The sequence below is a fragment of the Pleurodeles waltl genome, chromosome 4_2 (genome assembly GCF_031143425.1).
Source record: "Pleurodeles waltl isolate 20211129_DDA chromosome 4_2, aPleWal1.hap1.20221129, whole genome shotgun sequence".
NCBI lineage: Eukaryota > Metazoa > Chordata > Amphibia > Caudata > Salamandridae > Pleurodeles > Pleurodeles waltl.
The window spans coordinates 865,316,220-865,330,893 of record NC_090443.1 but is presented as its reverse complement, the minus strand read 5'-3'; the positions used below and the strand labels follow the sequence as shown (position 1 = coordinate 865,330,893).

General features: G+C 42.7%; 1 protein-coding gene across 2 annotated transcripts in view; it reads left to right on the top strand.

Annotated features, from left to right (window-relative positions):
* ACOT11 (acyl-CoA thioesterase 11) overlaps positions 1-14,674 on the top strand; it is a 409,284-nt gene that overhangs the window by 249,515 nt on the left and 145,095 nt on the right. For both annotated transcript variants that reach the window (XM_069232622.1, XM_069232623.1), the window contains exons 4-5: positions 8,231-8,291; positions 11,782-11,883. In XM_069232622.1, coding sequence (XP_069088723.1) covers positions 8,231-8,291; positions 11,782-11,883 — 163 coding nt within the window. The remainder of the gene's footprint in view (positions 1-8,230; positions 8,292-11,781; positions 11,884-14,674) is intronic.

Sequence of the window (14,674 nt, the reverse complement as noted above, 5' to 3'; positions counted from 1 at the left end):
GCATGGAATAGCCGAGTAGTGCCTTAGCTAGCTCTGTCCTTGACGTGCCTGCCTATGGCTTAAGGCCACAGGTTTAAAGTTCAGGGCAGTATTGTTAAAAAAAAAAACACAAATGCATGCAGGTGGCTCCTCCTCTGCGGACCTGGATGCCTCCTCGGTTGGCACCTGTGATTGCAGTGATTCTATCTGTGAAGGACAATGCATTTTCATCAGTGGCGACAGTAACAATGAAGTCTTACGTCTCATAAGTGCAACAGATGAAAGAGTTTGCTTTGACCTTTACATGGAAGTAGTTGGTGTGAGTATTGTGTGTGTATATACAATTCCGTGCTAGTACATATATTGCTCATATTGTTCTTTCCCTGCGACGCCCGATCACAAAGATACAAATATTTTTTGGGAGACATGGCACTTGTACTTACAGCATTGCAGACGCATTTCACACTTAAAACAGGTAGTATAGGACTGATTCGGGGAATTGAGAAAGCCAAGACAATTCAGGATCTGAATGGTATCTATCCTGAAATATAGAAGCCACCTACATTTACATCCCAGGCCACTTTCAGAGATAGCCACGGAAGAATGGCAGAGAGAAAGGTGTCCTCGAAGCGCTTGCATTGCTATTTGGCAAAGGTGCCACACACATCCAGCTGAGGGCAGTGCTCTGTCTACAAAAGTCGGCTTTGCATGAGCAGCACATGACCCGGGGAGTGGCATTCAGCAGGTTGTCTTGGCTACAGCACGAATGTGAAAATAATACTCTGTAGGTTATTGCGCAATAAGAGGCCCCCTCTCGGTTCTAAGCCGTTTTTGGCTATGTAGGGCAGGCCCCCATAACGTTTTGCCCACATAAGCTACCCACACCAAATTTGCATCCTTTTTTCGCAACACCCTGGGGATTCTAAAGGTAGCCAGAGTTTGTGGATTCCCCTATGGGGGACCGAGAAATTAGTTGAAATACAGCTACATTTTTGCTTTTCTGGGAAAAAAATGCTGCAGAAGAAAGCATCTATTTTTTCCCTGGCAAATGGCATCAATGAGGGGTTTCGGTGATAAAATGACCATCTTCTTAGCTTTCAGTAACAGGTAGACCTGAATCAGAAAATTTAATTTTTCAAAACAGTTTTTGCATTTTACTGGGATATAGCCCATTTTTCCTATTTTTTTGTGCTTTTAACCTCTGTCCAGTTAGTGGTAGAAATGGGTGTGAAACCAATAGTAGATCCCAGAAAGCTATGCATTTCAGAAAAGTAGACACAATTCTGAATTTAGCAAGGGGTAATTTGTGTAGATCCTTCTAAGTTTTCTTATAGAAAGTAACAGTTGTAATAAGACAAATATTGAAATTGGGTTGAAAAAAACACCAGCCATTTGTGTCTATGTTTTCATCTGTAACTTCTAATTATGGCAGATTTTGATTTTTGAAAGCAATATACTGTTACCTCTGCTGGACCCTTCTGGGTGAGGGGATATAAAGGGCTTGTAGGTTCACCAAGAACCCAAGATACCCAGAGCCAATAGCTGAGCTGCACCTTGCAGTGGTTTTTCATTGTGTACCGGGTATACAGTAATTCGTTTAGTAAAACATAAAGAATGAAAAATAAATATCAAGGAAACCTATGTATTTCCAAAATGGGCACAAGATATGGAGCTTAGAAGCAGTGGTTATTCGCACATGTGTGAATTTGGGGGTACCCATACTAGAGTGTGAATAAGAGGGCATTTCTCACAATTAGTTCTTTCTTACACACTGTTACATTTTGAAGGTGCAAATGCAGAGAAGAACAGTTGCTAATAACACTTGTTCTACTTTTCTGTGTTCCCCAAAGTCTCCCAATAAAAATGGTACCTCACTTGTGTGGGTAGGCCTAGTGCCCGCAACAGGAAATGGTCCCGAACCCAATGTAGTCACAGCACAATTTTCCACTAAAAACTTACTGTTTTTGCAGTGTACCTAATTGTTGACTTTGGGCTCTAGCTCCGCCAGCACCTGGGAAAACCTAGGAAACCTGTGCATTTTTGACAACTAGACATCTAGGGGACTCCAGAGTTGTGTCTCTCTCACCATGTGCTGTCACCCTAGAATCTCTTGCAAACCTCAAAAGTTGCCTAACAAAACATATTTTCCTCACATTTCTGTGATGGAACATTCTGGAATCTCAGGGAGTCCACAAACTTCCTTTCACCCAGCATTCCTCCAAGTCTCCTGATAAAATAGTACCTCACTTGTGTTGGCAGGCATAGGGCCCGCGACAGGAAACGGCCCAAAACGTAAAGTGGATACTTCACATTTTCTCACCCAAAACTGCCCCTTGTTTTGGAATGTGCCTATCTGTGGAGTTTGGGCCCTATCTCAGCCGGAACCAAGTGAAACCTAGCAAAACTGTACATTTTTTAAAACTAGGCACCCAGGAGTATCCAGGATGGGGTGACTTGTGTGACTCTCACCAGGTTCTGTTACCCAGAATCACTTGCAAACCTCAAAATTTGTCTGAAAAGACACATTTTCCTCACATTTCTGTGATGGAAAGTTCTGGAATCTCCTACTACCCAGCGTTCCCCCCAGGTCTTCCGATAAAAATGCTACCTCACTTGTGTGGGTGGGCCAGATGCCTGTGACAGGTAAGGGCCCAAAAAGTATTGTGGAGACATCAAAATTATCTATCACGAAACGACCTGTTCTTGCAAGGGGGACACCTGTGTTTTTGGTCTGGACTTGGCGGCCATTTAGGGAAACCTACCAAACCCAGACTTTTCTGAACACTACGCCCTCCAGGGCGTCCAAGGAGGTGTGGCTTGGGTGGATCCCCCAACGTTTTCTTACCCAGAATCCTCTGCAAACCTCAAATTTAGCTAAACAAATCACATTTTCCTCACATTTGTGTGGGATCACCACGCTGGAACAAATTTCTTACCACCTAGCGTTCCCCTCAGTCTCCTGATAAAAATGATACTCCACTTCTGTAGGTGGGCCAAGTGTCTGGGACAGAGAAGGCCCAAAAACATGTAGAAATTGAGGGGGGACCTAAGCAGGTCCAAAGGGACATTTTTTCATACTTTTTTAGGCTGACTGTGCTTTGGACACCCACACAAGTGGGGCAGAATTTTTATCGGGACAAATAGGGCAATGCAGGGTAGCTGAAATTTTGTGAATTCATGCGGATTCAGGAAGTTTCCATCACAGAAATGTACAGAAAATATGTGATATCAGGCAAAGTTGGAGGTTTGCATGGCATTGTGGGTAAGAAAATAGTGTATGCGGAGCTCACCACCCTGCACTGTCCCAGATGTTTAATTTTCAGAAGTGTCTGGGTCTGGTAGGTTTTATTACGTGGCAGCGTACCCATGGGGTAGATTGGGGGTAATAAACCTCATCTTCCCCCACAGGGGGGGCAGAAAGGCTGTGCCCATTTGTGGGCAGCTACTCACCACTCCGTATTCAAGAAAAAATCCCTGGTGCCTAGTGAGCTTTCTGCCCCTGTCCCTCCCAGGGGGACAGATTGGGGCTACTGCCCCAGTCTGCCCTCCGGGGATGGGCAGAAAGACTTTGGTCCCCATTTATATGGGGTGGGCGCATGGCCATGCCCATGATGGGCAGCCCCCCCTTTTATTAAAAAATAAATCTCTTGTGTCTAGTGTTGGTAATGACCCCATCTGCCCCCCCACCAGGGGGGGAAGGGGCAGAAAGACTGCCTATTATTTTGAGGGGGAGAGAGGATTGTGGAGCCCACTCTGGGCAGCCCTCACACTTTTCTAAACAAAAAAAATAAACTCTGGCGCCTGGTAGGCTTTCAGTCCCTGGGGTGGGGCAGATTGGGGGCTATTGCCCCCATCTGCAACCCACGGGGGTCAGAAAGACTGAATTGTGCCGAAATAAAATAATATAGGGGGAGCAAAAGCCCTTGCCCAAGTGGCCGCTCCGCCTCCCTTGTGTCTAGTGGAGTGGATCCCTGCTCGGGGATCACCCTCCTTGGGCAATCCCCCAAGCAATGATCCACTTGGGGGATACCATTGGAAAGGGGAGAGTCTCCCCTTTCCAACAATACCTCTCCTGTCTGGATAAGTGATCGGGGCAGGGATAGCTCCAAGAGTGCCGCGTGCACTGATCGTCATTTCCCTGAAAACTGAAAAAACAGCTTCAGGAGGTGGGGAAGCTGTTCCCCACCTCCGACTGGGTTTTTAGCAGCAGGGAATCCCTCGGGTGCCAGGATTTCCTGTCTCAAGTGCGAGGATGGCTGGGAGCCAACATGTATACAGCAATAAATTGTGTTAGACGTGTGCATGAATGAACGTTGTTAAAACCACGGGCACAGTGAATGGTAATGTGCATGGGCCACTTGAGCAGTGCCATGCCCAGACCTCTTCGCATGACTGATGGTGTGTATATGAATCCTCGATTGTGAATAAGTTATTCTATTATTATTCTCACGTAAAAGAATGAATGGCGCTCTGCAGAGTTCCCCTTGAATCTATCACGTGATTGATCAGAGCTGTTTTTTGTTTTTAGTTTTTAGATACCAGACAGAGTTGGATTGGTAACTAAAAAGGAAAAAAAAAGTGAAAGTGTATTTTTTTTTTTTTTATAATACGAGCATGAGGAAGCAGCAGGGGCGTTGGGGGTAGAAAGCATCAGGGATTGAAGCTTATCAAAAATTGTGCTCATCATGGTATGAAAGTGCCCTTAAGTTGTCTTGCACATTACAGAAACTGGTGCAATAAGGACCTTGCAGGGGTGTGAGCTGAACAAAAATATTGATTAATCCTGAAAAATCATGAAGTTCTTGGGGGTGGCAGCAGCTTTTCGTGATTAGGCTGTGTGAAGTGCAAAAGGGCAGCAGTTCTGTGCTGAAAGATTTAAAATGCACAGACACACATACTAGTGCTGCTGCAGTAGCATCCTGCTGGCCATTTCCACCCGCCAAAGCTGTGTTTTTTGCCAGTCCACCCTCCACTTCATGGCAACAAACACTGCTCACAGGGACTAATCCTAAGTTGCAAGCCATGGCGAAACTCAAAGCCAATCCAGTAGCATTGTGTATTACGCAAATGGTATCTTCAAAGCAGCCGGAATAACATGAGGGGGGGGGGGCTTCAGATGTACAGAAAGAACAGGCTGCTGAAACAACACTTGGGGATATGGGTGGGATAATAGCAAATGGACGACAGAGGAAAATATAAAGCTCAATAAAGGGGGCAGAGAACTACAAAAAGGGAGGCGGCTGTAAAAAATAAAATAAAAAATGCACTCTCCTGGAGTGCTCAATTAAAAATAAAAACACTGCACTTGCGTAGATTGCTGAAACGCAAATAAAAAATGAACTCCTAAAATGGGAGCAGTGGATGAAAACAAATACTTGGTCCATGCACTGGGGGAGGGCTAAACACAAGAAGAGGCATGGCATGACGCATGCATGTCACGGACAAATGGGGACAAAGGATATGAGAGTGTTGATGGAGGAAGCAAATGGTAAGCCTATGGGCGGGCTGAAGCCTACAGATTGAGCACAACAGGTCTACTACAGACAGTGCATGTGCTGTCTGTCAGAGACCTAATAACTAATACATGCCGCCAAAATTCTTATAATGTTAGGAGCCTGAAATTGTCTAAAATGTCAACCAATAGACCATCTCAGAATCAATTTTTTAAATCAACATAGGTTGATTTTAAACTAATACGTTGTTGAAAGCTTCTATTTGCTTTGTCAATAACCAAAAACAGATAATGCAATCTTTGCCACCCACCTAGTCATGGATTATTTGATGTAAATCTCATGGAATAACTACTCATTGATGTATTCATAAATGAGCGTGCAATGATATCAGACATACAGAATTATCATAGGTTCTGTTTTAATTCAGTCTTCTACTTTGACATGAAAAGTGTCTTAATTTTCTCATTGTTCCAAACCTCTTTTAAGCGAAGGAGTGGGAGCCAGGCCAAGGGACTATTCAAATGACAGCCAAGAACTATATTTGCTCATCTCAAGCCCTCTCTGACATCTCTGAGGGCATCGGGTGGCTCCCTAATTCTTAAAGTCATCACTGGCATATGTCTTCTATTTTGAATAACGATTAGGAATCTCCGGGTAGCTGCAGCTTGGGTTAATGCATGATCCTTTCAGTCGTATAACATTCAGAGTCTAACATTATGCCTAATTTAGGATTCTGTTAAATATACACACTGTGGACCCAGTACCTCTCAGAATCTGGGTCTAATAAATATAAAATTCCAGAATTGTACCGTCGGGAAGACGCATTGACACAAAAAATTTAAATTAAAAAGAAAAACAACTCTTTGGTAATAGGGTCAAAAAATCCCCCCCCCCCTTAGACAGCTTATGTAGTGACATACAACAAACCACTTAGCCAAAAACAAAACTATATTTAAGAATTATAAGAGAACATTATATCAACGGGTGTTTCACAAGGTGAGATCGGCATAGTGTCCATAAAAGTGAGGTCACAACAAAAGACAAATGTGCAACATATATTACACCAGTAAGAGCTTGTGAACAGTTATATGCAAAGTTTGACAAAAGGGGCAAATTGTCAACTCCTTTAGTCATAAATTTGAGCGCAGTGTATCTTGGAGATCTATTGACCTGGATACCAGTACAGTAGATTGTTCTAGTTCTGTGTGACTACTAGGACAAAGATCCTATAGTAATACCTATGCCTCGCAAAAGTCAATAGGTTTGCCAGGCCACTTAATGAAAATGCTCTTGATGTAGTTTCTGAATATAAATACTTGAGGTGAAAATTCTGTTGGAATTGGTCTTAAGAAACTGAACAATATTGTACTGTAAATAGCAGTGCTGTGTCAAGGAGTGTCTTTTGTGTGTGCCTTTCACTAGGGATTTTGAGTGCAAAGTCAATCAATCAATCAATCAATCAATGGATTTGTATAGCGCGACTTATCACCCGGTAGGGTATCCAAGCGCTAGCAGGTCCAGGTGGGCTTATTCGATCAGCCATGTGCCATGTCTTGAGTGCCTTTTGGAATTCTGATTGACAGGTGGTGGTCCAGAGATGGAGGGGAAGGCTGTTCCGGATCTTTGCTGCGAGGTGGGAGAAGGAGTATCCCAATAACTTTGTAAAGGTGCCCTCTGTTTATTCTGGAGGACACATTTGTGTACAAAATGGCAGAGCGCGAGTGTTGGAAACAGACTGTGGGCCTATTAGTCGACATGGAATTCATTTGGAATAAGCCCAGTGCTGCATTTATACGGTATCGGAAGTGATGTCATTGACACAGTATTTAAACCTGTATCAATAACCCTGAAGAATGAATTGTTTTTTATTTTTCTTAATTATAACACACTAATTTAACGATAATCAGAGGTATGTGGGTGATAAAAGCTTTGTAAAAATATTGTATGACTCAGAACCTTCCCATTGTATTACACCTTACCTAAGCTCCACTGATCCACCGTTATCTGGACCCTTACTGAAAGAGGTTGAGTATAGCAGTAACAAAGGACAATGTGTTGCTTTTATTGAGGGAAGCCTTTTTGTAGGTTTGCTTCCCTGTTCGACAAATAGTTCCTGCAAACTGCTCCTGCAATAAAAAACAATCCACCTTTTGTATTGTAATGAAGCACTCGCTATGGGGTAGAATGAAACATAGTAGCCAATGTCGTGCCCAGGAGACATAAATACTGCTCTGGCCTGTTCCAGAATGTGATGGACACAGTCCCAAAGCAATGGCTGAAGGGCGCTAACCCAAAGGAGAAGCCAGTGGCTTAAGCGGCCTGACCCAAAGTTCCTCCTGTGTATTGGTTTGGGTTGTGAGATCTGGCAGGCTGAAAAATCTGTCTTTAGCCTGACCGAAAATGGTTTAAGAGTTGAGGAACCCTTAATGCCTATAGGGTTATATTAGTCTTTTCCATTTGTATGTTCTGAAGTTGGTGTGCTGCATATTAGAGATAAAAAAAAATATATATATATTGAGGCTGAAGTCTTCAGCAGCTGCACAAAGTAAGTTGTCAAGTATGGGAAGGGCATTTTCAGTTTCTGATCGAGGCAGTGCAGTTAATATTGCAAGTAGTAAGGCCCCAATTTCAGTACTTAATGAAACGGTCACAATTATTCATAAAAACTTGCAGAGCGCTTGATATGAATAGGATAGGTTGCCTGATTACATGTTTCCATTCATATGACCTGTATCCCAATACAAATATAAAACCAATAACGTTCTGTTTACTAAATAACAATGTTCTTTTGCTTGTAGTGTTGGTCAAGTTGTAAACCTGAAGGCAAAGGTCAACCGTGCCTTTAATTCCAGTATGGAGGTTTGTATAAAAGAATTTCAGCAAACTCTAGTGTTTTCTTTTCTTTTCTCTCTCTCTCTCTATCTCTTTTTTTTGCTGGTACTGTGATTGCAATGCCCTTTTGCACACTCTACTGATGGCAATCTGCAGGATTATCAGGGTGCCTTGGGGCCCCCGGGCCCTTAGGAATCAACAGAATTCCATAGGGCTCAGCAGGCTTTGCCACGTGTGGATTCTACCTGGTGACCCTCTAGGGCCACCGTGTGGAGGAAGGACATCAGTGTCGTGCAGCTCGCCACTCCGCCTGTATCCTCTCCCAATGCTGCCCTTGTAATTGAGGGCAATTATTTCCAGAAACAGTAATGGAGGAGAGGCATGTTGATTGCAAGAATATGGCTTGAGTTTAGGTAAAACTAATTTATTAAAACTATGCTATATGAGGATGAATTAACAAAGCTGTCAAATCTCAGCAGTATGTTCACACTTCTGCACATTACTTACAAGAGAGTTGCTGTATACTCTGTAAAGACTAGGAGAATTAATAGCTAATGATCGTTTAGCCCATTTTAAATAAATTACTACTTTACTCACTCTGACTGTGCCAGTATTCCCAATTCAGATGTAGAAGCAACCAGATTTACAAGTAGCATATCTGCAATACACTTTTTTACTTGCAGAGGTAACACCTGGCTGAAATTGTGCTGGGGTCACTGCAAAATTCAGGGGTTATATCCTGGAATGGAGGAAACGTTCTTAGGTGTGGGGTTTGCTTGGAACTGGGAGGTAATACTGCTCACAGTAAATACTGCATCTGGCAGTAATGGTATTATCATCTGCTGTTTTAGCACCCAAAATACCGGGGAGTTTGGAATGAAGACCTAGGGTGTTTTATACAGTAGGCACCATATTACACTTAGGATGCACTGTCCCTGTTCGACTGTGGCACACTTTTAACAAGGTGAGCTGAGCGCAATCAGGGGCAGTACACACTATTACATATAAAGCGCTACTCTCATGGCAGCCACAAACTACACTAGTGAAAGGCGGATTAGCTGTTTGAAGCAGCTGCTATGTCTTTCACAGTGCAAGTGGCACCTGACCTGCCCTTTATGGGGTTGGGGGAACAAAGATCCCACTGTATGTGGGAACAGTGGGAGACTGCACCTCCCTGCAGGGGGATGCTTAGGAGGTCCATGGAACCCTCTTTCCTCCCTTTCAGAGAGTGTCTTGGGTTGGACATGGGACGGGGGGTGAATTGACTGTGCACCTCCTCTCTGTGGTGTATTGTCAGTGTACCTCTTTAGGATCTCTTTGCCTCCACGTTCTTAATACGGTGCGGGCACAGAGGCAAAGTGTATCCCTTATTAGCATCAGGCCACACCACCATGCTAATGAGAGGAGGCCCCCTTAGGACAGCACCCTCTCTACATAGGCACTGCATTATCTGTATTACAGAAGGGGCCACATAAGTCTGTGGCCCCTTCTGTAATGCTACACTGCCCTTGTCTGCAGAAAATGGGTGCACATGCCCCTAAGTGTACTACATCTCCCCTTATCGTGCACCAAAGTTAGAGTATAAAAAGTGCTACTTTGCAGATTGACGTGGCTTGTACCCTGTTGAGGCTTTTGCAGTCCCTGTGTTTTTTAGGTAGAAGCCTACCAGACAGCACAACTGTCTGGTTGCATAGACATTTTGGGAACATGCTGACAGCTGACCTAGAAATGCATTCTGTCCATCGCTTACTACTGGCTTTGCCTTTTGTCACTCACATTTGCTTGCTTTCTGTTTGCTTGCTTTGTTTGTTTTATGCTGTCCATCTCGTGTTAATTCCTCCCTCAAAGCATAGCCTGTTTACCACCTCCATGATTGAGTCCTTCTATTCTTCCACAACTGCTCACTTTTTGGGAGCTCTTTTTTTTTGTGTGTGTGAAGTACTTCATGAGAGTGTATGTCTTCCAGCTGTCTCTCCTTGCATGCTCCCCCCACAACTGCTCTCAGTATGGCTTCTGTAAGGTGTTGCCGCTCTCAGCCTGTGGGCTTCTCTTCCATCATCCACACTTGTGTTGCTGTCTTTTCCCAGTGCTTCTGTCCTCCACATTTCACAACCAACTTTGCTTTCCTTCACTCGTGATTTCTCCCACATGTTGCTTCTCCCCGCCTGCCATGTTGCTTTACCCGCCCACCCGCTCCTGTAAGCTGCTAATGCATTATTTATTTATTTATACCAGCAATGGATGTAGACTCCATGAGATGCGACCAAGCCCAGAATTATAGCCTACTACACACAGTTCTTAGTATCAATACCATGATAAAATTCTTACCAAGAGAACAGGCAGGTGCCTAGCTGAGCTCATGAGAAGTGGTAAATGGATTTTGTAAGTAACCAAAAAGTAAATACCTTTGGCTTAGCAAGCTGGTTTGCAAATATTTGCATATCAACTGGCAAGGCTCCGAGATGGGCACACCCAGTAGCGTAGGCTAGCACAAACAAGACAAGCTGCAAAAACTGGTTGGAGGAGATTAGTTATAGCAAACAGGACAGTGTTTTTACATTTCCACAATGCATTATACAATCCATTGCACACCCTATAGGGCTGAAGAGCATTTAAGGTCACCCATCACAGAACCAGGGGTTTTGGGGACATTTGTTAGTCTATTTGCACCTACTGTGACATTGCTCCAAGCAGGTTAATTGCTTTATCTTCTTCTGCCACCCTCTGGAATCTTTCCTGCACCAGTCACTGTTAGAAGGTCGAAGGGAAAAGGACACTTCTGGAATTAATTTGTGCTAATTCCATCAGAGCCATTGAAATCGCTGTTGTGGTTAGGCAGATGAGGGAGATTTGCAAAGTAGCCGATTGTCTGTGTATCTCTACTGCATACTATCTACAAGGATTTCCCTTTAGATGCACATATATATATATATATATATATATATATATATATATATTTCCTAAAGTTGTCGTTCGGTTTGACAAAAAGATTCTCAGTTGCTTGTAACCCGGTTTGCTCTTATACGATCATGGTTCCCTGGTATATTCTGATTGGTCATCCATTGGCAAAGGTGTAGGATAGAATTGTAATCTTAGAGTCTTGTTACAGATGTCCACAGACACCCATCGATAAGCTTAGACCGTAGTGAGATCATGACTTTCCAGAACATATCTGATATTAGAAAGCAAGAGTGCATGAGACAGCCTGAAAAATATCTGGGACTCGGGGTACATCTATTGACCAGAGGTATGGGAGTGGTCAGTTGCACTGGATGTGCAGCAGGGTGCACTTGCATTGTACTGGCTGTGTATCAGGGATACAAATGAAGGCTTTGAAAACTAGTTTCCACTGTCTAGTTAGGCAGGTGCAATTCTCAAACGTTTGTAATGGGAAATAGCACAGAAGATATGTTTTCAACTATTCCCTAGTATTTAAATAGCCTTATTTTAAGATGTCTTAAGTGATTTGTGTAGGATAATTTGGTTTTGTGACAATGTGTTCCTTTATCATTTCCAGGTTGGCATACAAGTTTGTTATGAAGATCTTTTCAGTGGAAAACAATGGAAGGTCTGTCAGGCGTATGCAACGTTTGTGGCGCAAGGTGATGGGACCGGCAAGGTATGGATAAAGTACACTTAAATGCATGCAATTTTAACAAGGTGAAAAGATAAAAGAACTAAACTAAATTTGTTTGTAATGTATTTAGATAAAATGCCATACATTGACCTGCTGTATGTCCTTGATAGTATCCAGACCAATATGGAATCGATCCTCACCAATTGACATAGGACCAAAATAAAAATGTGAATAAGCTGAAAGGTACATATGAAGATCCCACTGCTCATTTCCTTCTCTAGACAAGGAACTCGTTTTCTGAGAGATGGTGGGGATGCTAGTAATATGTTGCATTATAGCGGAGGGTATTCAGTAACAGGTGATATTTGCACAATAAAAACTTCAAACATTATTTTAATATAAAAATGCCCACAGGAAAAATAAAGTTCGATGAAAATTACTTCAGAATCAATATGTTGGTGAGACTGGCAACACATCACACTGACCATGTGTTTCTGGTAACAAAAAACCACCACTCCTAGAAGAGAGTGGGAAGTAGCAAATCTAATGATGAAATTTGAAATAATACTGTAAAAAATGTGTTGCATTTTCGTTTTTCCCTTTTATTTCAGTATTCCTTAAGCACACACAGCGGAACAAGGGAATAAAAACTACAACCTTTAATAACAAAAGTATACCAATGGTTATCATAAAAGTGGACAATAAAAGGGAGTGTTTTAGAGTGAGGTGAGGGATCAATCTGTTGCTGGAATTTATGTCAAGCGGTGGGTAGAGCATATCTAAGGATTACCATGCTTATCAGAAGGCAAACAGATTAGCGTTTTTGGGACCATCTCACATAGCTTGTTCCATATCCTTGGTAGGTAACATGAAAAGAGATCCTTTAATGTATTTCCTTTATTTTGGTACAGGAAATGTTCATGGCCCGATGAGATTTGCTTTTGTATTTCTCTAGCTACTGAGTATGGATCGGATAGGAGGATTAAAAACGATGGATGGTTTTAAAGGTGATGTAGTCAGCCTTGAAGTTGATGCATTCTGCATAAGGAAGTCAGTGGATATTGATGGGCGTGTACATGGATTTTTATTTTTTTGCACTAGTTGACAATCTGATTGTTGAGTGGAGAATAGAATTGTTTGGATAGAAATAATTCTGCAATGTTTATTCTCAGTAGATATGGGAAAGAAATAGAAATTGCACAAGTGATCTCAGGGTTTTGGGAAGGCGAGGTTTGACCTTAGAAAAAGGTGTAGTTAGTGGAGGACAGTATTTAAGCTTTTGACATTTGGACTTGCATTGAAAGGTACCAAGTGAGACCTATGTCTCATGCTGGGAGTGGATTAAGTACAAAAAGGCACCAGTGTGATCAAAGAGAAACGTAGACCTGTTAGGTTTGTTTTTACCAGAGGAGTTACTAATTCATTTATTTACTGCTTCCAGGTGTGATTCTAGATTTCAACTATTGTTGGGGCTGGCAGCCTTCATAAAAGGCTGGCTACATGATGTCTGTTCAATGGGGTTCAATAAAGAAAATGGAACATTGGGGTCCTGGAACAGTTCACATGTGGGGTCCCCATCCTTGGCCAGAAAAGTTAGGTAGTGTTATTCATAAAAATGACAAGAAGTGATATGGCAGCCTTCTGACTACTTGATGTCACAGGACGTGATGCAACATAACCTTTACAATAAGTAGCCTGGGTTGGATTTTTCTCTAGTACCAGAAATTATTTTTTATGAAATCATACGTGTTAACACTTTGAGCCAATTGTGGAGGGACTCTTTTGTACGTCTCATAACAGGAGTCCTTGAGTTCCTGCCAGTACTCATGTGGTATAGTGGTGGCGGCAGTTAAAGCCAAAATGTGTAATGGGGGTGTTTCCAACTTATTATTGGAAGCAAATGTTGAAATAACCTCCCCGCCCTTCCTTTACACTTCAAATATACTTTCTGGGTCACTTTGCAGGATATCAGCACTTGCCATTTGTACATTTCTGGAGATGGTATGCTTCTGATCCAGAGCAATGGTGCAATGTGTGTGTGTCTTATTTCGGAATTTACCAAATTGCAATGTTCCCTTCGTCATCACGACCCAATGGCTGACACAGTGCAAAGACATGCATACACATTGAACAATACCCTTGTATGCACCAGGCCTGCCCCAACCCTGCTCTAATCTAGGAAAGAGCTGAAGACTCACCTCTTTAAAGAACACTACATCATGATGCAGTAGTAGTCTACAAACCAAATAACCCTGATACTACGTGTTGACGGTGTGTTCTGATGAATTGGCATATTTTTCTTTCTGCTCTTACCGGACAGCTTAAGTATTCTATTTATAAAAAGGGAAGTACCACAGAAGGGTGTGTTAGTCACTGTATTTATTATTATTTCGTACTTGGTAAAACGCAACAACTCACTCTCAAGAGAGTATCTCATTGCTTGCAATGCCAGGCCACAGACAGACAAATCAAAACAGCCAGGTTTTCAACATCTGTAATCTGGAAGTCAGAGCAGGAGGGCATGTAAAGAGGGAGTTTATTCCAATGGTAAGGGCCTAGGTATGAAAAAGATCTGCCACCATGTCTGGCAGTACGGAACGCGTAGAATTGAGAAGGGTCTTATTAGATGACCTTAGCTGCCTGGACCGCTGGTTGTATCTGAGCTAGGAATGTAAGAGGGCCGGCTGAGCTGTGTGGAAAGCCTTGTGAGTCGGGCAGCAAAGTATGAAAACAGTTTGTTTCCTAATAGGCAGTCAGTGTAGTTTTTTCCCAGGTGAACGCAGATGGAGACCGAGTAGGTAGATTACAGATAAGGTGGGCCGCAGTGTTCTGC